At 37.4% G+C, this 23,947-nt stretch overlaps 1 protein-coding gene across 5 annotated transcripts in view; it reads right to left on the bottom strand.

Annotated features, from left to right (window-relative positions):
• The window catches only part of ATG2B (autophagy related 2B), a 74,719-nt gene that overhangs the window by 30,692 nt on the left and 20,080 nt on the right, over nucleotides 1–23,947 (bottom strand). For all 5 annotated transcript variants that reach the window (XM_020899130.2, XM_020899129.2, XM_070477875.1 and 2 more), the window contains 19 exons: nucleotides 23,198–23,294; nucleotides 22,519–22,704; nucleotides 21,369–21,523; nucleotides 21,172–21,277; nucleotides 20,158–20,419; nucleotides 18,727–18,877; nucleotides 17,934–18,026; nucleotides 17,607–17,795; nucleotides 15,313–15,586; nucleotides 13,607–13,709; nucleotides 10,661–10,856; nucleotides 10,241–10,383; nucleotides 5,056–5,213; nucleotides 4,499–4,671; nucleotides 3,880–4,030; nucleotides 2,504–2,703; nucleotides 1,880–1,960; nucleotides 581–687; nucleotides 331–423 (listed from right to left, as the gene is read on the bottom strand). In XM_020899130.2, coding sequence (XP_020754789.2) covers nucleotides 331–423; nucleotides 581–687; nucleotides 1,880–1,960; nucleotides 2,504–2,703; nucleotides 3,880–4,030; nucleotides 4,499–4,671; nucleotides 5,056–5,213; nucleotides 10,241–10,383; nucleotides 10,661–10,856; nucleotides 13,607–13,709; nucleotides 15,313–15,586; nucleotides 17,607–17,795; nucleotides 17,934–18,026; nucleotides 18,727–18,877; nucleotides 20,158–20,419; nucleotides 21,172–21,277; nucleotides 21,369–21,523; nucleotides 22,519–22,704; nucleotides 23,198–23,294 — 2,918 coding nt within the window. The remainder of the gene's footprint in view (nucleotides 1–330; nucleotides 424–580; nucleotides 688–1,879; nucleotides 1,961–2,503; nucleotides 2,704–3,879; nucleotides 4,031–4,498; nucleotides 4,672–5,055; nucleotides 5,214–10,240; nucleotides 10,384–10,660; nucleotides 10,857–13,606; nucleotides 13,710–15,312; nucleotides 15,587–17,606; nucleotides 17,796–17,933; nucleotides 18,027–18,726; nucleotides 18,878–20,157; nucleotides 20,420–21,171; nucleotides 21,278–21,368; nucleotides 21,524–22,518; nucleotides 22,705–23,197; nucleotides 23,295–23,947) is intronic.

Raw genomic sequence — 23,947 nt, 5'->3', positions numbered from 1 at the left:
AGTTTTAATAGATGCCCAAATCACAAACTTTAAATAAGGAAAATAAAGTGCAGCAAGTATTATAGGAAGTTCATATATAAATGTGTTAAAAAGTAAACTAACAATCTCAAGAGTTAATTTTCACCCTAAAAAATGAAATACAGTAACAAACTGAAGAGATGGGACGAATCACCTGAGAAAGAAAAATGGAAAACTTAGATAAAGGAATATGACTAATAGTAAAAGAATGTTGCTTTTAACAAACAACTGAGACTTTAATTAAAGGGTTCAAATCTCTGCTAGTATGTTTTGAACAGCTGCCTTCAGTAAACAGTGAGGTTTACATGGTACCTGAGAGTAGACGATGATTTATCCAAGGCGACACTACTTGAAACGCTGAATGTTTCAACAGTAAGAAGAGATCGGATTGGCAAATAAAGAGGCCTAATATGACACAGAAACAAGAGAACATCAGTCTGTCACAGCAAAAGAGACCTCCTTTAAAGAGCATTTTGAACCTTAACTCTACTGAATATTTTTTTCAAAACTTAGTACATATCTTAAAGTTTAAAACTTTACTTTGCTCCACTTATGAACTCACCTATAATCAAGTGCACAGCTCCAGAGATGAACATGAAAGGTTGTAAATGAAGTTGGAGGATTGTATCCCAGAACAGGTTCATCAGCAATATTCAAGAAGTATAAAATCTATAATCACAAAAATATAAAATGCCCTGCTTTAGAAGAAAAAAAGAGTTTTGATATGATATCCTTAATATCAACATGAAATAAAATAGCTTATTAAAAAAATAAACCGTTTAGTGAAAAATCATAATGTTAAAAGAAAAAAAATCATCATTTGAAGGAATTTACTTCAAAAAGTATTTTCAAAACTAGAATTTGAAATGAAGAGATGATCTAACAATCACACTGCTACAACGATCTCGGAAAAATCATCTCCTGTGAAACTAACAAAAGCATGTATAATCTACCATCAACATAATTTTGCTTGGAATAATTTTTTTTGAAAACAAAACAAAAACAAATTTTCCTAAAGTCTGTTTAAAACTCTCCTTCTGGTTTTCTATAAACCCATTGTTGGGAGAAGTTCCTTTCCCTTTTATTTATACCCAGCTCAGTCTGAAAACTAGTCCTCTTACCACCATTTACCCACCTATATTTCTATCTAAATAAAAAGGTTAGGCTGAATCTCTCTCCTACCGACAGCCAGCAGACTAACCATCTCTCTACCCCTTCTCTATATACACTTTATGTTTCAGGATGTTTCTGAAAGCATTTAAGTTTAAAACAACTTATTTTCCAAGAGCAAAGAAAAGGTTTCTCTTTCTAAGAAAAATGAATAAGAATTATATAGAGTACAGTTTTTATTCTCACGTAAAGAAGAGTGAACTTTACCCAAAGTTTCCTCTGAAAAAAATATAATTAACCAAATACAGTTATTACATTGGAAATTTATTACATAAATCCTTATAAATGCCTCAATGTATGCTGTTGACCTAGGCAATAATTCTGAAACTACAGTACTTGAATATATGGTTATTAAAAAAAAAAGAAAAAGAATACACAGTTATAAGTGCAAGTCAACATCAATTATCTTCCTCTATGACAGGCACTGTATGGGTCCCTTCCCTTTAATGACAGAAGATAACTCTATCTTTGAGATGTTTAAGAACCAAACATTAAGGTAAAAAATCAATTACATTCTGGGGTGGTGATAATGTCCTATTTTCTAACATAAGAGGCAATGTTTATACAGGAGTATTTACTTCACGAAAATTCAATGAGCACTGAACATTTATGATTTGTGAACTCTTCAGTATGTGCAGTACATACTAACAGAGTAAAAAATAAATCAACACACACATCCCAGCTCTCTTACCTGCTCATGCCAGCTAAGCCCAGAAGGAAGCATTCTATGCTGGAGAGTAGCTCCTTTTAGCCCTACAGCAATGAGAAACTCCTACACAAAACAATACAAACAGGTATGTTTATCACCTACATGACCTTCTAGTTCAAAACATGGAAAGTTTTTCTAAGAAAACAAATATCTTGTATTTATGCAATCATTTTTATTAGCTAGTAATCGAATCAGCTAAGAGCTGAAGAATTGATGCTTTTGAACTGAGGTGTTAAGAGAAGACTCTTGAGAGTCCCTTGGACTGCAAGGAGATTAAACCAGTCAATCCTAAAGGAAATCAGTCCTGAAGCTGAGGCTCCAATACTCTGACCACCTGATGCGAAGAACTGACTCACTGGAAAAGACCCTGATGCTGGGAAAGATTGAGGGCAGGAGAAGGGGACGACAGAGGATGAGATGGTTGGATGGCATCACTGACTTGATGGACATGAGTTTGAGCAAGCTCTGGAAATTAGTGATGGACAGGGAAGCCTGGCATGCTGTAGTCCATAGGGTCTCAAAGAGTCGGACACAACTGAGCAACTGAACTGAAATGAATCAAATCAGGAACAAGTATTTAATGGTATACAAGTATAAAATACACACCTTTGTATTGGACTCTGATTTATCCGACAGTATTTTAACTGCAACAGACAGCATATTCAAAGTGTCTCCTCCAACACCATCTGAAGAAGCTCGACTGAGGCCATCTTCTTCAGAGGAATAAATAGTAGGTTCTAACCAATGTGGGCGGGTTGAACTAGGCAGTCGCGTTTCTGTAGAAGGAACTGCTCCATCCACGATGCCTATATCCACAATGAGAGAACAATATAACAGAATGATTACATGAAATTAACTCACGAACTTCTGCAACCCAAACAAAAATCCATGTTCCTCCACTGAACATAACATAACCCTGGAGGCAAAATGACCAAGAACTAGCTTGGCATTAATAATTCATTCTTCTCTACTAATGTTGGAATAAGTGACTATTCAAGTTTAAAAACAAAAAATTGAGATTTGAAATGTCAAGGAAGTTACATTTAAATAGGGAAATCTGATAAACATTAAGAATGTCCAAGTATCCCACTTATATTCATGAAGTAACACAAGGAATGTGCTGAAAGAACAGTATATTCTGTATGTACTACCAAAAGGAAATACCACTTGAGAGAAAACAATCAAATGATCCGTGTATATAAAATGGGCTATTCCTTGGCAGTAAAAAGGAATGAAACACTGGTACATTTGGATTAACCTTGAAAACATCATGCCAAGAAGCCAATCACAAAAAATCTTCTATTGTGGGATTCCATTTACATGAAACAGCCAGAATATGCAAATCCACAGAGACTGAGAAAAAATCAGTAGTTTCTTAAGGCTGGCTCCCCTGGTGGCTCAGAGAGTAACGGATCTGCATGCAATTGAGGCAACCCAGGTTTGATCCCTGAGTCGGAAAGATCCCCTGGAGAAGGGAATGGCTGGAGAATCCCACTGACAGAGGGATTTCTTGCCTGGAGAATCCCATCGACATACGAGCCTGGAAGGCTAGAGTGCATAGGGTCACAAAGAGTCAGACATGACTGAGTGACTAACACTTCTTAAGGCCACAGGGGACTGCAGGACTTTGGGGGTTTACAGCTGAAGGTTACAGACTTTCTTTCCGGGGTGATGAAAATGTTCTCAAGTTGACTATGATAATGGTTACACAACTCTATGAAATACTAAAAAACACTGTGTACTTTCAATGGGTGAATTACATGAAATGTGAATTATATCTCAATAAAGTCACTGCAAAAAAAGGAACATAAAAGCCAACTTCTAACTTACAATAATCATTACTTTGGCAGTGGAATAGAACACTCCATGGAAAATAATTTCTAATATCGATTTCTGTTCTCAGTAAATTTTCTTTATTAAGCAAGATTTAAACATGTCTAACCAGAAGTGAACAAAACACATCTCCTTCACACTTGTCCTACCTTTGTGGTAGAGACTGAAACTGCTACAATGAAGGCAAACGTAGTGCTTGTCGTCAAAACCTTCATATTTTGTCACACAAAATAACGAACCACTGTTGAATTCTAACCAGAATTCACCATGCTTGTTTTCCAACAGATCTCCGTTACCTTGCTAATAAGAAGATCAGAGAACACAGAGACATCATTAGTTAAATGCAGAAAAGTAAGACGGACCCTCGAGATGCTACTTCTTGATTCAGGTCAGGAGGCTCTCCCCACTGCGGCAAAGCTGTCTGGTTCCTGAATCATCCAACACGGCAGTGTGAAAAACGCTATGTCAGGCCTCTTCGTCCAAACGAGCCCCTGACCTTCATCCTCCTTTACAACAGGTAAACCACTGTTACCACTTCAAGAGGACAACTGGCATGCTTTCCAAAAGAAGGTTCATATAATGTTCATCTTTTGATCTGCCATGAAAGCTAAATTTCCAAAGCTGCTGTCATCATGGCCCACCTCAGAAAACTGACTTTCATTAGTCACTGAAACAACCTCAAACTACCTCAATTACTGACTGAGTATATTATGGTAATTTTAAAATGAGACGCACTTGAAAAATTACTTTAGATTTGTAAATCCTTACCTTTACATCTGTAAACACTGCCATTAACCCATGATTAATACTCAGAAGGACTGAGAGAAAACTCTGTGAGTTCTTGTTCTGAGAGTCTAGTTTTTTTTTCCTACGAGAACGATAATTGGGATCAACAGTAGAAAAATACTGCAAAGTCTCCTCCTCAGATCCACTTTCCTCATCTATGAGAAATAAATAGCACAATTACAGCTGTTCTAACAGCTTATTAAAATAAAAGGGCATTCAAACTTGAAAATTATCACAAGAATATTCATTTTACCTGTTTATTTTTACAAAGAATCAGGTATGATGATAAAAATGTACCTTCTACGTTTTTCTCTACCACTGAACTTCAGTGTATATACTATCACTATAACATCTAATTAATAACGTTATTAATAAACAGAAGTGAGAAAATACTATAAATCAGTAAAAGATATAATAAAATATACTTATAAATGGGAAACACCAAACAAACATTTTTAAATCCATCAATTTAAAAGGTTACTACTTTGTTTACTGGTAAACCAGGCATTCTAAATCAGAAGAAATCTAAAATATATTACCATAGTGAACTGTAGATTTAAATGGACTAAAACTATCCTTGCTGAAGGTATTAATCAGCTGACTGGCTACTGAAAGCCCAATACCATATGAAATATTTTCAAATGTCTCTACTGGTGAAGGAGCTGTTGGTTCCCATAGCAGCAAATCATTAAAGATCCTATAAAGACAAAAGTTGAAAAATAAATATATAACTCCTACTTCAACTAAAGGCAAACCACAGGATATTCCTTTAAGAAGTCACATGAATAGCAGTTTTTCTAAAGGGTGAAATGAAATTTCTTTCAATGGAAAAATAATTGATATACTTTTCAGGGCCGTGAGAAAGGAAGCTGTACAATTACATACCTAGCTAGCGATCTGCCTAGTTTCACCAGTGTTAAAACAGATCAAATTACATACATCTGAACACATTTAAAGGAGGTTTATTAAAAATAAAAACACATAAATAACAAAAGGAAGACTGTTCATACATATGAAAACACTCTGTAAACTACAGCCTCATTCCTATGGGACAGCCAGGGGAGAATTATTCTCATTTTACACTTGAAGAAACTGCCTCATAAAGGTTAAGTGACCTGCCCAAGGTCACAAAACTAATTAGTGGGAGAACCAGGACCAGAGCCCAGATTATGTCAGGCTCCCCGTTCAGTTCTTTTCTATTGCTCATGGTCTCTAGGAATTATCTGCTTTTTCTTTCTACAACAGAAAGCACAGCTTCACTGGGAAATTTGTATGAGATGAAGAAGCATATTGAACAGGAACTAAAAAGAGGAAAACCTTCTAACTCACGGAACAGCCAAGTTAATACTGATAACTACTGGGGTGATGCATGTCCAGCCAGGCTAAGATCACATTGCACTTTCTGAAAGAGATATCTGTCATTTCTCAGATATCCCCAGCCCCACCACTCACCTCCACGTTGTCATGAAAACCAAGACTTTACAATGCCCCCAGCCAAGATTTTTGTTAGGCCTAGACCCATTGAGTACCCTACACATGCATAATGCAGCAGTCACTGCACCTAGAATACCCTGTTCTCTCATTTCCCTCCCTAGACCTAGCCCCTCAGAGAGGGCTCGTGCCTTAGTCATCTTTACGCGTGCCGAGCACGGGGCCGAGACGCAGCGGGCACTGCAGGTCTGAAGGCAGGACCGGCAGACGGCTCACGGAAGGACTGCCAAAAGCACAGGTTCACCGTGAAGCCCAGCGTGAACACCAACCAAGGTGACAAGCGATGGCGCAACCCTGGCCCCTTCCTGTGAGAAGCCACTGGTCTAGGAACTTTCCGGGCCAACTCCTGAACTCCTGAGGCCCTAGAAAGTATAAGCCAGGACTGAGTACTGTCACTCTCCACAAACTGTATCCGCACCCAAAAGGTCTCTTCTCGGAAGCATCACTGGGTAAACAACACCAGACACTCAGCAGAAGCATGTCTCATCTCAGACACACAGACAGCGATGCCCACATCGGTTCGGTACTCATGTGGCTCGTTATTTCCTGGGCACATTACTCACAGGACAAAGAAACAAGAGTCTAAATCCAGGTCTTAGTCTAAACTCCTATATGAAGAAATAGTGAAAGTATAAAAGGAAGAATTTTCTCAGGAAATCTTCCTTTACCTTATCCCCTACAGCTATAGGTTAAAGAGAAATTATTACTTTAAGTAAAACCTAGAGTTTGTAGTATGAGACCTGCAAACTTAAGTTTCATATGATTTTACTGTTTTCCTTTATTTACATTTTGGTCTAAACACAGTCTTGACACCATTAATACATTAGATGATGTTTTAAATCAAGAAAAGAAACATTTAAGATACTTAGACATATCACCGTGGTTTTGTGGCTATGAGTCTGAAACATGATGAAGGCTCAGTAAATATCTGATTTAATAAACTAGGTAGAGAATTTTTTGTATTCTATTCTGAAGGACTTTTGACATAGGAGGAAAAAAAATCTTTCTGTATCTAAGACTATCTAAGAAGAGTCAAAGCACTAAAGGAATGCATGCTCAGTCGCTCAGTCATGTCCGACTCTACGGCCTCACGGACTGCAGCCCACCACGCTCCTCTGTTCATGGGATTTTCCAGGCAAGAACACTGGAGAGGGTTGCCATTTTCTCCTCCAAGACTAAAGGAATAAACCACTATTTTAAATGTATGCAGTAAAGGCAGAGTTAGTTATAATTCCTGTTCAGAAAGACATTTTTAAATTTTATATATAGTAAAGGGCATTACTGAGACATTTAGCAAAATGTTAATGGGGTCTGAGAGTTAGATGTTAGTGTATAATATTAATTTTCTGATTCTGATTGCTGAACTATGGTTAGGTAGAAGAATGTTCCTGTTTGTGAGAAATAAGCACTCAACTGCTCAAGGTGGAAGGGACAGCAAGTCAGAAACTTACTCTCAAATGGTTGAGGGGAAAAAAAGCTCTTTATACTACACCTGCAACGTTCCTAAAAGTTTGAGAATGTCTGAAATTTTTTAAAATAAAAGTGAAAATACAAAGCCAAATAAAGGGCAAAGAATTCATACTCTGAGTAACTGATACACGTGATTTCTATGATTCAGAGGGTGGGAACACTGCAGTATTTATCCAGTCCTAGAGGCCTGGGAGACAAAGAAGAGAGCAGAGCAAGAGAGAACAGAAGCTCTCTTAAGCAACCCTACCTAACCAGCTCCCCAGATGAACAGGTGATCTCCAGTTCCCCAATTTATCACCCCGCCTGCCAGGCTGACAGGTCCCCTAGACGCTACCTGTCTACAGCTGCTGGGCGCCTCCCGAGCCCACCTAAGAACTTCCGCTTCCAGAGCTATACTGTACGCTTCGTCTAGTCACCAAAGACTGTGCTGCTTGTGTGGTCACCTTGGGTCCACTGCGTTTGGTCCCGGATCCGCTCATGTCAACTATGTGTGATTGTAAGCAGTTTAATTCAATACTGTGCTAACTGATGACTTTTAAGTATATAGAATGAAGGGGATAACACCTTAAAGACCTGAAAGGATTCTGCACTCAGACTGGCTTGAAACTAATTTTTCACTCTACTTTAAAGAAATTGAAACTGACAGCTGTAGCCAAAACCTTGGGTATACATCAAGCAAAAAAATTCTAACCAGTGGCTCATAATCAAAAAGACCTGGGCCTGTATTTTAAAAAGAAGTGGTAAATGAACACATATTTGTAAATGCAATGTTTCAGGTGTGTATTACAATTCTGATGTCCCAATTTAACCTGCTCAATCAATGTAGAAGGAGAAAGAAGTGGGTGAAGGCCTCTGACCTCTGGGCTGGACCTTGCACTAATTGTTTCATTTTTCTCAGTCTTAGCCTTGCACATTAGTTAGTTTAGTAAACATTCCTCAGCCATAAAATCAGGAGAGTGATCTAGAGATCAGTGGTTTCCAAACTTCAGATCATGTATAAATCCAAATCCTATTTGGCACTAAGTAAATCTACAGCCAGCTTCCCTGGTGGCACAATGGTAGAGGACCCACCTGCCAAGGCAGGAGACACAGGAGATGCAGGTTCGATCCCTGGGCTGGGAAGACTCACTGGAGGAGGAAACAGCAACCCACTCCAGCATTCTGGCCTGGGAAATCCCACGGACAGAGAGCCTGGCGGGCTACAGTCCACGGGGTCACCAAGAACTGAACACAACCGAGCGACTGAGTATACATACACGCGAATCTATAGCGGAAACCACAGTCTGTAGTTTCTGAAGATTAACAAAAACTTGGATAACTTGTTTACATGTGGGGAGCTATGATAACAGACACTAAGGACATCTTTTTTTCTAGAAACCCACATGACCACCTTTCAGCTATGCCAGAGTGGATGGGAATGCCAACAATAATAGAGGACTACTGAGTAACTCTTTGCCAGGTACTGTTCTCAGAATTTTCCAAACGTTATACCATATAATGCTCCAAACCACCCTCTGGGGCCTGTACAAGTATCACTGCCATTTTATAGGTGAGGAAACACAGCTCATGGGAACTAGGTAAACTGTTCAAGATCTTCATCTATGATATTTCTACTCTAGAAGGCCATTTATTTCAACATATTTGCTTGGTACGTATGCTTAAGGGTATTTAAATACGGTAAATTTAGGTTTTTATACACAAGTTGTAAGTTAAGTTTCTAACAAGATATGCTGTTTTTTTTTTTAACTCTGAGGAGGGACACTTCTTGTACAAAGACTCTAGGACTCTGATTCTACACCAGGGTCTCTTGGCCCTCTATCCAAGTATCTTCCAACTCTTTTCATATCCTATTTGGCAGTTTTCATATCACTGTCAGTTCAGTTCAATCGCTCATTCGTGTCCGACTCTTTGTGACCCCATGGACTGCAGCACTCTAGCTTTCCCTGTCCATCACCAACTCCCGGAACTTGCTCACACTCATGTCCATCGAGTCAGTGATGCCATCCAACCATCTCATCCTCTGTCGTCCCCTTCTCCTCCTGCCCTCAATCTTTCCCAGCATCAGAGTCTTTTCCAAAGAGTCAGTTCTTCGCATCAGGTGGCCAAAGTATTGGAGCTTGAGCTTCAGCATCAGTCCTTCCAATGAATATTCAGGACTGATTTCCTTTAGTATTGACTGGTTTGATCTCCTTGCACTCCAAGGGACTGGTGAGAATTAGAAGCTCTAACTTATAACTTGTGTATAAAAACTTAAATTCACCATATTTAAATATCCTTAAACATATATACCAAGCAAGTATTTTGAAATAAAAGGCCGTCTAGAGCAGAAAGATCACAGACCCTGAGGAACGTGGACAGTTTACCGAGCCCCCCTGAGCTCCGTTTCCTCACCTATAAAGTGGCAGCGATACCTGCACAGGGCTCAGTGTGCTGTCGTGTCACTGCACACAGAGGCGTTCTCTCAGAACTCCATGGTAAGGGGGCAGAGGGCAACCAGACAACCTAGGGTGGAGGGAATAAATACGTCACACACAAGAAACCCTGCTACCAGATGCACTGGTTGGGAAACTCGCTGTGACAACAGCCCACCACAGCAGCAGTGGTTCTAAAATCAGCACCATACAAAGTGCACTGGAAGAGTCGACAATATTAAAACAGGAAAAGAAAAGAGAGAAGAGGGAAAACACGGAGGCAGGGTGGTAGACAGGCAGTGAGGCAGGAAAGTTCAATCCCAAAGATTTACGTAAATATGTTTAAACTCACCTATTATAAAGCTTCTCATAAAAGCTTTTATTAGGTAGTGTTATATGAATATTGGGTAACGTAAGTTCCAGCACATAGTGAGAATTGCTGATTGCTTTATTCTGAAACTCTGTCATTTCTACAGGGTCTCCTGGCATCACCATCTAGAACATAACAGTTTAGTGCAAAAAAAAACAAGCATCAAATAACCATTTTATATTTGAAAGAGTAATAGCATCTGCTTATCCTACCCATGTAATCAAATAAATAAGCATGTAACTTTTAACCAAGGGGGAAAAAAAAAGCATATATTATTCAATTTTGGAGCTAAAAATCTAGCAAAAACACTATACAAAGTATTTTTTAAAAGATAAAGCATTAAAACCATGGCTACCTGACAGAGGGTAAATCCTTTGCTGCTTGCTCACACTTTTACTTTACCTGTTCATTTTCAAACATGACCCTGCGGGAAGAGAAGGGAGACGGGGCTGGCCTCCTCAGGTCGCAGACATCCTTCAGGGAGTGAGCGCCTCCCTCCTCTTCCTCCTGATAGTGGCCGTCACTTTCCTCTTCCTCCTCAGCTGCCATTCTCTCCAAAATGGAATGCATGGCTGGTGGGTTCACCTTCAGTACAATTCTGACAGCAAAGAGCATTTTAAAAAGCAAGATCTAAGTGTAAACTGCAAAACTAACTTGTATACAACTAAAACAAAGCCCACTGATTAAATCATCAAAGACAGGCATAAAGTCTGATTATGCCGAATGTAATCCACTCCTGTAAACTTAAAAGTGGAATTGATGAAATAAGCAAAGAAAAGAAAGGCATTAAACATTTTATACTTGGATAACCGGAATCACTCATCTTTTGAGAATAAAAGGGATATTCAAAATTTCATTAACAAACAAAGTTACACTTACCAAAGGGGTAAGGAGGTGGGGGAGAGATAAATGAAGAATTTAGGATTAGCAGATACACACTACTATATATAAAACAGATAAACATTAAGCTCCTACTTATAGCAAGGGCAACTACATTCAATATAATAAATTGTAATAGAAAAGAATATGAAAAAGAATGTGTGTGTGTATAACTGAATCACTTTGCTGTACACCAAAAATCAACACAATATTGTAAATCAACTATAAATCAATAAAATTTTTAAAAATTTCATTAACAACTAGCACATTTACCTTAGAATACTATTTATTATCATTAAACCAAATCTTACATGCCAGTGGTTTGGCTGTCATGGAAAACTCGCATTCCTAAGAAACCTCATGCTATATAAACTGCTCAAATGGAAAAAGGAGGTTGGTTGGGGAGTATTCCTAGAACTGCAATAACAGAGTAATCTTCCCCTTTGGGAATTTCAGCAATAAAAGGCTAGTGTTACTGGGGGTGTTTTGTATTACAGCTACAAACCCCAAATATCAGGAGCTGACAGTTTTTGAAGACAGGCGCTTCTGCGCAGGGTAACGCCAGTCCTTCCCTAACCCGCTGCGGCGCGTCACCAGCACCAGGCTCTGTGGTCTCCTCTCCACCACACCGGCCGGCGCCATGAGGCACGGCACTCCCAAGCAAAACCGCTCTGCTGCACCCACAGCAGCTCCTCTGTTTTTCCTAAGGTGGTGGTGCCAGTTGCTACTAGTTATAAATTAAAACACCTGTTTCCTGATTTATAGATATCCTAATGTGAACTGTGCTTTCAAATTACCTAACTGAAGTAGATTCATTCATGATGGAAACTCCTGCTCGTTATCAGCCATGCACTGACACGCCTGTCCTAGGAGTCTGACAGGTCTGATACACAGGGGATGGGGGTGTAGAAGAAGGCAGGTAAAGATATGGCACAGGAACGGTCACACTTGTTTGTTTTTGGCTGCACCGTGTGGCTGTGGCATCATCAGTTCCCCAACCAGGAAGTGAATCTGCATCCCCTGCAGTAGAAGTGCAAGGTCCTAACCACTGGACTGCCAAGGGAGTCCCAAGAGCACCGTGATTTTTTACTCACAGACTCAGTTTTCAGTATAATAAAGGATTGTTCCTGCTGCTGCATTCCTGCTAAGTCAATTCAGTCATGTCTGACTCTTTAACCCCACAAACTATAGCCCACCAGGCTCCTCTGTCCATGGGATTCTCCATGCAAGAATACTGTAGTGGGTTGCCATGTCCTTCTCCAGGGTATTTTCCTGACCCAGGGATCAAACCTGCATCTCCTGCATTGCAGGTGGATTTTTCACCACTGAGCCACTGGGGAAGCCCACCTGCAGACTAATTTAACTTTAAAAAATCATTTCTCCTGCCTAAGAAACCCTGAAGCAGTAGTTCTCTAAATTCAACTGCACGCTTGAATCACCAGGTATACTTTTTTCCCACTGAATTATAGTTGATTTACAATGTTGTGTTAATTTCTGCTGTGCATCAAAGCGATTCAGTTATATATGTACATACATTCTTTTTGTATATTCTTTCCATTATGGTTTATCATAGGATATTGAATATAGTTCCCTGTGCTATACAGTAGGACCTTGCTGTTTATCCATTCTGTACATAACAGAATCTGCTAATCCCAAACTCCCACTCCATTTCTCCCCTAAACCCTCCCCCTCAACAACCACAAGACTGTTCTCTTTGAGTCTATTCCTGTATCCTAGATAAGTTCACCTGTGTCATAATTTAGATGCCACATATAAGTGACTTACTTCCCCTTAGGATCTTAATCTCTAGTTCCATTCATGCTGCTGCAAAGGGCATCATTTCATCCTTTTTTACTGAGTAGTACTCGATGGTATACAGGTGGCACATCCTTTTTAATCCATTCATCTGTCTATGCACATTGAGGCTGCTTCCATGTCTTGGCTATTTTTAATAGTACTGCTACAAACATATCAACTGGTATAATTTTTAAACTATACTGATACACAGGCTCTATCTCAGAATCTCAAGGTGGAGACCAAGAATCAGTGTTTTGAAAAAGCTCTGCAGATATGAAAACACTTTCCTGAAACAACCACTGACTACAAAATTCATCTGAAAATTAACTGAATGGTGCTATATAATTTCTCTTCTACTAAAGCCCTTTATAAAAATGAACTAGTTTTAGAATGGTTAATGATTCTTTCGTCCATCTAATTAGGCTAGGTAACCTGAGGCCAGAGAACATACTATGTACGTCCATCTCTGTCACTTTTATCTCAGTCACCTCTGATAAAGTAGTACTCACTACATATTTTTAATTTTTCCATTTTCCTCTGGGTTCTCTTATCAAGGCTGGATACTTTTAGCTTAAATTTATAGCCAAAATGTCAGTCAAAAAAGCTACAGTAATTTATTTTTAAAAGGGAAGTCTCATTAAATGTATATGTCATATACACTGGCTTACTCACCTCGGCCAGTCAAAGTCATCTGATGACGTTGTATCTCCATCTCCTCCACTAGCCACATGGAAAAACTTAATAGATGGTTCTCCTTTATCTTCCTGGAATGACCCTAATAAAACAAGAATGATTAATGGAAATGTATTTCTTCTTCCATATTAAGAGAAAAGATACTTGCCTCCTTAGATGAGCACAGATCCTCTAAATCAGGGACATAGTGCAGCATTAAGTTCAACAACATTTATTCATTTGTTTCTGCTGCACATGTACACAGGAGGAGATAGATAAAGATGCTCTATTCTGTACAAACTCAAATTCTTATGCACCGATGGTTAACCAATGGTTAAGGTGCATAATCATAACATATTAAATATGGTAATTGCCACTTACTGAGTGCCACTTACGATCATTCTACATAAAAGTTTACACCATTAATCTAGGAATGCAGAGATAATAACTACATTTCTAAATGTTTATTTTGACAAGCACTGTTTAAGAATTACCTCTTCACAATAACCTCATATATGCTTTTTCATTCCATTTTACAAAGAATGACTTTCCACCAGAACAATGAGTTTCTTATCACTGAAAGATAAGGGAAGATTCTAGATACCCCTTAAAGGTCTTTTCATGAGATGATAATTGGCAACAGTCAATTTTAAATATCTCTATAGATATGTAAAACTAAGACAGAACAAGGGAAGGAAAACTGCAGCCTACAGAGAAGGAGGTGAGCAGACAGAGCAGGCTAAGGGGGCAGGAGGATGTCACGGCAGAGGCTGAGAGGCTGGGGGTGGCAGACATGGGGGGTGCGGCACAGAGGACAGACTGTTTAGGAACCACAGAATATGTCAGGATCTTCCAGAAACTTGGGTCACTCCAAGTCCATATATTGTCTTCATTAGCTGACAAAAGCAAAGTAATACAGGAAAACTTAGAACAGACTATACAAAGAAAACTCACTGGAGATTATTAGTATGATGGTTCAAAGTTCAAGCTCTAGAATGAGACTTGGGTTTGAGTCTTGACTCTGCCATTTACTACAATGACTTTGGGAGGTACCTCATAAAAAATTGGCAGATTCCTCACACATGATAAAAATAATTAGAAATAACAAGCCTCCTGTAACTATGATGATTAAAGGAAACAAGATCAGGTGTGTGCAGTGTTCAGCACACAGCAAATATAGAGTGGCACTCAAAAAATTCTGACTACTATTAACCCTACAACAAGTAAGTGGTAGGTGGTACTGAAAGGTAGGCTATTGGAGCAACTAAGCCCGGGCACCTAACTACTGAGCCCATGTGCCGCAACTACTGAAGCTCTCACACCTAGAGTCTGCTCCACATAAGAGGAGCAATCACAGTGAGAAGCCTGATCACCAGAGTTAGAGAGGAGCCCCTGCCCATCACAACTAGAGAAAAGCCCACGCAGCAACGAAGGCCCAGCACAGCCAGAAATAAATAAATCTTTTTTAAAACGAAGCTAAAGCATTGTTATTCACAAAGTGAAAAATTCTCACGCACTGTAGTTTCTTTTAAAAAAACTGACCTATATCACATTTGTATACAGTAATGGAAAAAAGTCGTTACTCTTGTTTTCTAACATATGTCCTTTAATTTTATTATATTTGGGGACTGTCATATACTTCTTACTTTAAGTTTCAGTAGCAACTGTTTCTATTCTGACTCTTTTATAAGCACAGTCAATCTTACCAACTAGTTCTCTAAATGTAAGTTCCAATGTAACTTGTTCGGGGGTTGCTCCTCCTAGGAACTCAGTTTTGAACTCTAGGTCTGTGAACGCTAGATGAAGAGCTTCCTTCTGAAGCGATTTCTTGAACCAGGGTCCCCGCTCCTGGTCCGACCGGAGGTCCGGTATAGGGAAGCGGACAGAAAGGCTCAGCGCTGGCGCGGCAGCCCGCACCGACACCCGGCAGCTCGCAGGGCTCTGCGCGTCGTCCAGGAACACTTCAGTGAAAGCTTTGTGCTGGAACACAGAGACATCAAGAGTAAGCCACAATGTTAAATCCAGCAAAGAAACACCGATGGCACTGGCAGTTAACACTATGATGTATATAATCACTATTTCCTCATTGAGGCTAATGCATCAAAACCCAATTAATATTACTATGTTACTTTAGTGTAATGAAATTTATAATGCAACAGCTACCAACAAAAGTCAGAACTACTGGCAAAAGTTATACCCTCATATAAAGAAATTAATTCAAATAAAAACTGAACCAAAGTGAAGACACAGGTGCTTTAGATGTATATAATATTTTACTAGACTAAAAAAAGGGCAATGTGTAAATCAGCTTATCAAAAAACTCAATATGACTAAAAATCACTACAGAACCCAGCATTCAATCGGAAGGATTTCCCCACCAATATGCTACTTCAAAGACTCCAATGTAAAATCCGGTGAATTATGCCAAATGCAAAGGCCCATCCCTGATTCATCCTTGTATTTCCAGAACTAAGTCCAAGCCTGGCACATTAAAGGTTTGAAATAAACATTCCCTAAATGACTCATTCTGAGCTCCCATTCAACCCAAGGATATGATCCCATCAAATGACCCTTAGAAGCCAAAACATGTAGGCAACATTGACTTAAAGCCACATTATAATAAAACAGTCAAAGAACATACCTTTCAGATAAAAGTCTATGCATATTTTTTTCTCTGCAATGAATTACAATTTGTAAAGCTTTAGTCCAGAGTACAGTGTAGATAACACTCCTCAATTTCATGGATCAGTCTCTGACAGCCTATCTTAGAAAGTTCTGCTTTTATTTTATGCTAAGACTTGGATCTGATTCTTTCTCTCCCCTATTATCACTTTCAACTATTAATCCCCACTCTCAGCAAAAGTTGCTCAGGAGAGTAGCACTGAAACATACACATTACCACACGTGAAACAGATAGCTAGTGGCAAGTTACTCTATAACAGGAAGCTCACCCAGTGCTCTATGACAACCTGGAGGGGTGGGAGGGGGTGAGAGGGGGTTCAGGAGGGAGGGGACACATGCCCACTTCCGGCTGCTGTACGCGGCCGTATGGTAGAAACCGACACGACAACGTAAAGCAATTAAACTTCAAGTTAAAAAATGCTTTAACTGCTCAAGAGGTTAAATCATCATTCCAGTGTATCGATGGCTAACAGCAAATACAGACACTAGACCCACAGAATTTAAAATAACTAGCAGTTTTGGCAAGAAAAGTTAAAGAATCTTGATTTAATGTGAATACCCACTGATAATTAAGAGAGAGACAATACACAGAAAACTATCTTTTCCTTTTTAGCCAAAGTTGTCTCTATTTGTGCATAGTCCTAAAATTTCTAACAGATATTTTGCAAATCTGACTTACTTGCTTTGCTTAGAAAAGACACCAGGCACCAGATCTAAGTAAAAGTGACACAATGTGATGCTCAATAACACAGTATGATAAATGATGCTCCCATTTTCAAGAGTATATCCTACATGATATGGCTACCTTTTATAGGAGATTCAGGTGGTTCACTATAGGCGTGAACAGAAGAAGTTTTGTGAAGATATTATAGTCACAGTTTATAAAACTCAGATAAACACAGAAAAAGAAATATAATTATATTACTCTTTTGTAATTGATGCTACTGAATGGTATATACTTCCATTCAGTCTTTTTCTATATGATTTTACTTACACATTTATAATAGAAGTTTATGTGTATTCTACTTTTTTCACCTCATATTTCTTTAGGAGTCTTCTTCCTATTGCTATACCCTCTTCGTAACCATCACTTAAAGCAGCAGCATAAAATCCCATTCAGTACATGATCACAACTCATTCAGCTATTCTACTACCTAGACATAAAAGATGCTTCCATTTTTTCATTATTACATATAATGCTGTTTTAATAACAAATGCTATTTAATCTATTAAGACTACTTAAACTGAGAAATCATCTCAATAAGTCTATTAGCTAGCTATAATCATGATGAGTATTTGCAACTTTTAAAATACTTACCAAACTAATATGCTTATTATATGAAGTATACATATGCGATGCCATCATCTCCACTGTAGTGAGTTTCTGTGGCTGAAGCAAGGAATTTAACCTGTCCACAATACTGATATCCAGCTCACAAAACACTGGATTTAACTTAACCTGTAATTCTGCCTTCTGAGGAACAGAACTAAGTCTTGCTTGACTACCCTTAAAAAAAAAGAGAGAAGCAGCAGAAAGAATTAATATGATCACTGACAATTCTATAAAATTAAACCCTTGTGATTATGATACAATAGACATCAAGTGAAAATTTACCGGTGGGAATCACACAAAAAGATTTCTTACCTGAGGTCCTTTATTCTCAGAATGCTTATAATGAAGCTGAAGACACACAGGGGGGTGAGAATCAGTTCGTTCTTTGGAATGGAACATCAAAAGCTTGAAAACAAAGAGGAAGATAACTTAAATGTGCAATACTAAGATGAATTAACAGAGGAGATAATAGTGGGGAGAATTTTTTGAAGTTGGAAAGGCTGGCTTAAGCTTCAGTTCTGTCACTACTAACAGTGTGACTCTGACACAAACTAGTGAGCTTCTACAATCTTCAGCATCACACTTGCAAAATGTGTGTAAGTGTTCAAATAAAGCACATTGAAAGTAAGTCACCAGGACAAGGTAAAAGCAACAAAAATGTTACTTTGATAGCTTTTAAAAGTTTCTCTGCGACATGCTTTCAAAGACAGGGGAAAAAATCAGATTAATAATAAATGAGCACAAGATAGTCCACTTATCTTGCACAGTGCTTAGCACATAGTAGGCATGCAATAGTATTTGTTGAATAATAGAATTTCTCTAAAATTAAGTGTGCTTGAAAAATGAGTGAAATTAAATCATTTGTCATAAACCTGTCTGACTCTAGAACAAGTCAACTCTAAAAATGTAACACATTTTCCAATAGTGGCCTTGAATATCACACTTAAAAATCTGTTTCCACAAAACACAAATGCAAATACACACAATAAACTTCTGCCAATACAACTTCCTATGCCTTTTTAAGAAAATCACTGCTGTTCACACAATTCTTAAAAAGCAAGACAGATGTAAAGAATAACCCTAAAGGGAAAGTATCAGCATTTACCTCTGTATAGTGAGGAGGAACAGAATGAAAATCAGTTGGAAACAGGCATTCCAAAAGTTCCATTTGTCCAATGGACATATCAGTACTGAAATATCGGGAAGCGGATCTTTGTCTTTGTTCATAGGACACTTTGATGCCAGTGCCTATAAATCTGTCATAAAAAATGCAGCATTTGAGAGTTTCCATATAATTCTAGATTAAATAATGTGTCAAAGAATACTGTACAGCTGTTAATGCCTACCTGTGCTGCCAAGTTCAAATAGTTAGTAATAACTAATATTCTTAAGGATATTAACCAGAAAGATTGCTTCAAATTCCCTATTCCCTGATATAAGATAAAAAAAATCATATCAGTTGATAGGAAATTATCCAGGATTTTTTTCCCCAACACTGTCCTTACCTCTTCTACATTTTAAAATTTACACTGAAGTGAACAAAATTTTTCAAATCTGGAAAACATATGCATATAGTTTCTTAAAAGTATCTAGAAGGATCATGCAGTATTTTAAAAACTTTAGTCAGTAAAACTCAAATGAAGGCCTACCTCTAGCTTTTGTTGCTTTTATTGTATTTCCTACTGACAGATATTTGAAACTGTCCAAAATGGGAAGAAAAAAAAAAAAAACACTTTTGCAGTTTTATTATAAATATTATGGTCCTAACCTGTAGAGTTTCTCTTGCTAGATATAAAAACTACCTTGCATATTAATTTTAACACTTAAAAATACTTAAAGATAAAACAAAAGCCCAAAATGTTTTCTAAAAATATTAATATATGTCTCTGTTATTATATATGACAGGATAATTTATAGGCTACTTTCAAGTTAAAATAAATAGTAGTTGCATGCTAACAATACTACACCTACTTATAAATTTAGTGATCTCCTTATCTATTAGGACGCAACCTATGGAAAGACAGGTGGCTGTTTGAATAGCTTTTTTTTTTTTTAAGCAGAAGCTGAAAATGTAGCATCCAAGCTCAGAATGAGCCTCAGTTATCATTTCCCACCCAATGGTTAGTGGCACAGGAATCACTTTTGAGTCCCTTTTCATTAGTCCATCTACTCTCATCACCACTGCCATCTGCTAAGCCAGTGACAATAAGAACTATTTTTATGATCATAATGGTGTCAGTGGGGGATGATGGCAAAATGTGGTCAAAGAAACATAACAAGAGCACCACAGGGAGCTAAAGATAACTTGGACAACTCCAAACAAATAGATCTTACATCTGTATATTTCACATGCCAAATAATCTGAATGGGAGAGTCTATGGTAAATATCTTGCAGTATCGCAAGAAATCCTCATTCATTCCACTCATTTACAAATCAAATGTGAATTAGAAAAACAAATGGAGATAGGTAGACAGATAAATGAAAAAATTCACATCTGGTTCTTTTTCAAGATCATTAACAAATGTAAGAGTTTACCTAAGGTGATCATGTGAGCAAGCTTCTGCAAATACTGCTCGGAAAGACTTAAAATCTTCTGTTGAAAATTGTGCTGGATCAATCTTTTCTATACAAGTAAAGAAAGCTATCGCCATTGGTGTCAACGGATTAACGTTCAGTGCTGATTCAGGTGGAGATAAAGGATCAATGTGAAGCACAGAGATTGAAAACGTTCCCACAGCTACTCTAAAAATAAGTTCAGGCCTAGATTCATCCACTGAAACAGACCTAGAGGGGAGAGCTGAAATAAATGTGTTAAAATTATACTCAGAAAAGTTAATACTTAAACAATCCATTATATCAAAGCTATAAAACATTTACTCATGTGTTAGTTTTAAAACTAAACTTGAGATTTGAGTCTTCAAAAACATATGATCACACAACAGTTTCAGAGATATTAAAAAAGGAAAATAATAAACTGTAATCTTTCTACATTTGATATGCAAGATCCTTGATATGTGAAGTACAAAAAAAATTGCTACAGTACAAACAAAATTTTTGAATTAATAAAACTGTACTGGAATAAGTCAGAACTTAACCAGAAGCTGCTCATCAAATTTTCCTTTAATCTGTGTCTATTTCAATTAAATTTTGCAGAAAGGAAACCTGAGGTTCTCTTTTAAGGAAGATATAAATAGAGAAACAAAAATTAGACCAGTTGATTGGAACTCCTAAATTGTAATTGTAATAACAATATGTAAATTGTAATAATAATCATAAATTATTGTAATAATAATATGAAACTTAGGGTGTATGTTTTACTAAATTATTTAATACACAAATACAATAAATAGGCAACTGTTCTAAAACATTTCATAGTGAATAGTTCAACAGTGCTTCATTTTCTTTCTAAACTTTGTTAAATGGTCTATACCAAAAAAAAATTTATGAAGAAAGAGAAAAGAATCAGTAGAATGGCATATTTTTTAAAATAATTTTGTTTTAATTCCAGTGGAAACTATCAACAAATGTCTTTTTTTTTAATTTACGTACCAGTCTTTTGTAAAGTTGCTGGGTGAACTAGGTTGGATGGTAATGCTGATCCTCTTACTGGCTGTTCTTTATGATGATCAAGGAAGTCTCCCCATGTTGGCTGAAGCTATAAAGTAATTCTTTTAAGCATGTGAATAAACTGTAAAACTTTAGAAGTAACTTTTTAAAGAACAGAACAAAAAATTAAAATACTTTACCACAGTAGTACTTAATGGAGATCCTGCTGGGGTGTTTGTATATGTACTAGTCAGTGATAACTCAAGGTCCATATTTGGGGGTTCCCCAAGGGGTGGAAGAGAAGAAAGACTGTGTGACATGTCCATATCAGCCATGGAGAAGAAAACTTCTTCTTCTAGAGAGAATTAAACTTTGCCAGTTTTATTATAATTCCACCAATTCACATCTTTAAATAAGATCTTCATATATATTAATGTTATATTGTTCCCTCAGATTATCTGAGATATAGTGATGTTCTAAGTTTTATGTTACTTCCAATGGGGTCACTTCTTTGCATTCAAGATATTAATGTCATAGTAAAAACTCAACTGAACATAGACTAACGAAATGTTAAGCTAGCCCACTGGTGAACTTAAAAAAAAATATATATGATAAGCTGCTTCACACGGTATAATGTAACATCATTAAGTGTCATATGATTTTCAGATAGTATCTTGCAATCTCTGGTTTCATGGATACAGCTACTTCTTGAAAAAAAAAAAAAGAGTTGAATATTTTATTTAGAATTCTATTTATGTTTTACTTCTTTCTGCAAATTGTTTTACCCTCATGCAAATGAAGTTTGTTACGGCCAAAATTTCTTGAAAAGATTTTAATTTTTTACTTAGCTCAACATTCCAAATTGAAATTGATTCTTATTATTTAAATTGATTCGTACAAGTGCTTACATATTATAACACACCTATAAATGCAAAGTAAACTGGGTAAAGATGTTGTTGTTGTATTTACATATAATTGACAGAAAGATGAATGGACAAAGGTTTCTGTTTAAAGGAATCTACTGCAAATCATTACATAAACACATAATTTGACAAAATGAACAATTATTCCCATTCTATCTTTTGCATAAACCCACATTTTTAATTGACTTTCCTCAGAATAAATCTGTTTTACAAAACAAGACTACACAATCAAAAGCGGATACTGCACCACTTGTGTGCCAGTCACTGTGAAGCTGCAGTTCGATAAACTTACAAATTTAAACCTTCTTAGAGTGTGGATCATTGGTTTTTTCATTATTAAACTCCATTTTATAGCAACCAAAGTCAAATGTACTTTGCTCTATGATGATAATGTATCAATCTAGAGCCAACATTTTGAGTTGCTTACCCCGGCTAGAAGGTGTACGAGCTGTTTCTGTCTCATAAAAGCTCTGCTCTGAGGACACGCCGGCAGAGAGGGAATCTTTCCTCAAATAATACCGGTTCAATTCCATTTGAATTCGATATTCATCTTCTTGCTGCATGGGTCGATTTTTTCTATCTTTATTAGCTAACCCTATTTTGCTTGAATTTTCTACGTGTATACAAAAGAAAAGCAAAAGAGTAATTAAATTTGGAGTTATTTAATTAAGCATTCTCTCCCAACCCACTTATCCAATATCAATGGCAACTTAGTAACACAGTGCAGAACCACCAGTATTTAATATTAATTGGAGATCTACGCAATAGCTCTAAGCAGCTAGCTAGGAATCACAAGATCTTATCTATTCTTAAAAATATATGTCATTAAAATTTTTTTAAGTGTGTGCTATTTACTGAGTTTAATAATTATACTTTCTCAGTTGTATGAAGTACTACCTCCAACCAAGGAAGTCAGTCAGTCTGAATGCTAACCTGTGCCATCATAATGCAATTTGAAAGAATCAAATTTAACTACTGAGGATTCTAATTCACAATACATCTTCATGTTCATACATTCCTACACAATAATATAATTTCCCATTTCTATGCTATATATTTTAACTAAAATTTTTTAAAGAACTAGAAATAACAACAGTTATACTTGCCTGGTCCAGCAATAGCTGCTAACATGTCCAAAAGCAAGTGCACCTGCCTGGGTGACAGGAATAGATGTATAGAGTCTATCTGCCCATCAATATCCAACTTCAAAAAAAGAAAGAAAGAACACTACTCAGGATGAACACTCTTTATAAACTCATCACAATAAATCCCAGTATACCTCAGAGCACTGAGAGGAATACTAATTAGTTAGGTTTGGATTCTTCGCCTCAGATTCTCTCTACTAATTCACACAATCTAAATGAAAAGATATTTAAGGTCATCAACTTTTATTTTAAGAGGGAAAATCCTCCTGAGAAATTCCATGTTGGAAAGACCAATGTCACTCTGTGCCTCTGAGTTTTCTTTTTTTTTTTTGCCTCTGAGTTTTCTGAGTATTTAAGGTGCTTGAGGAGGCCTTAAGACATAGTCTCCAAGAGAACTGAGATAGCAGCAATCTAGTATTCTTTCCCATCATGGTTTCAAAAGACTCAAATCACAGTCTTTAAAGCTTGATTCAAACCAAGGAGAAACAAAGGTAGCTTTCCTAAGTCTGCCCATGGATCACACTCCTATCCAGGACACCGAGGACCTTCTCTATCAACAGTGTGCCTCTCCAAATGCCCACAAAACCTTCTCTCCACTGGCACGAAGCCACAGCAGAGAGCATGCTCACGTGGAATTCCCTTCTCTTTTCCAACTCTTTGTCCATTTTTCCTTCTAGAAATAAAAGCCCAATCCCACTCTTACTCTGTAGC

This window comes from Odocoileus virginianus, chromosome 16 (genome assembly GCF_023699985.2).
Source record: "Odocoileus virginianus isolate 20LAN1187 ecotype Illinois chromosome 16, Ovbor_1.2, whole genome shotgun sequence".
Classification (NCBI taxonomy): domain Eukaryota; kingdom Metazoa; phylum Chordata; class Mammalia; order Artiodactyla; family Cervidae; genus Odocoileus; species Odocoileus virginianus.
This window is presented reverse-complemented; position numbering and strand designations above follow the sequence as displayed.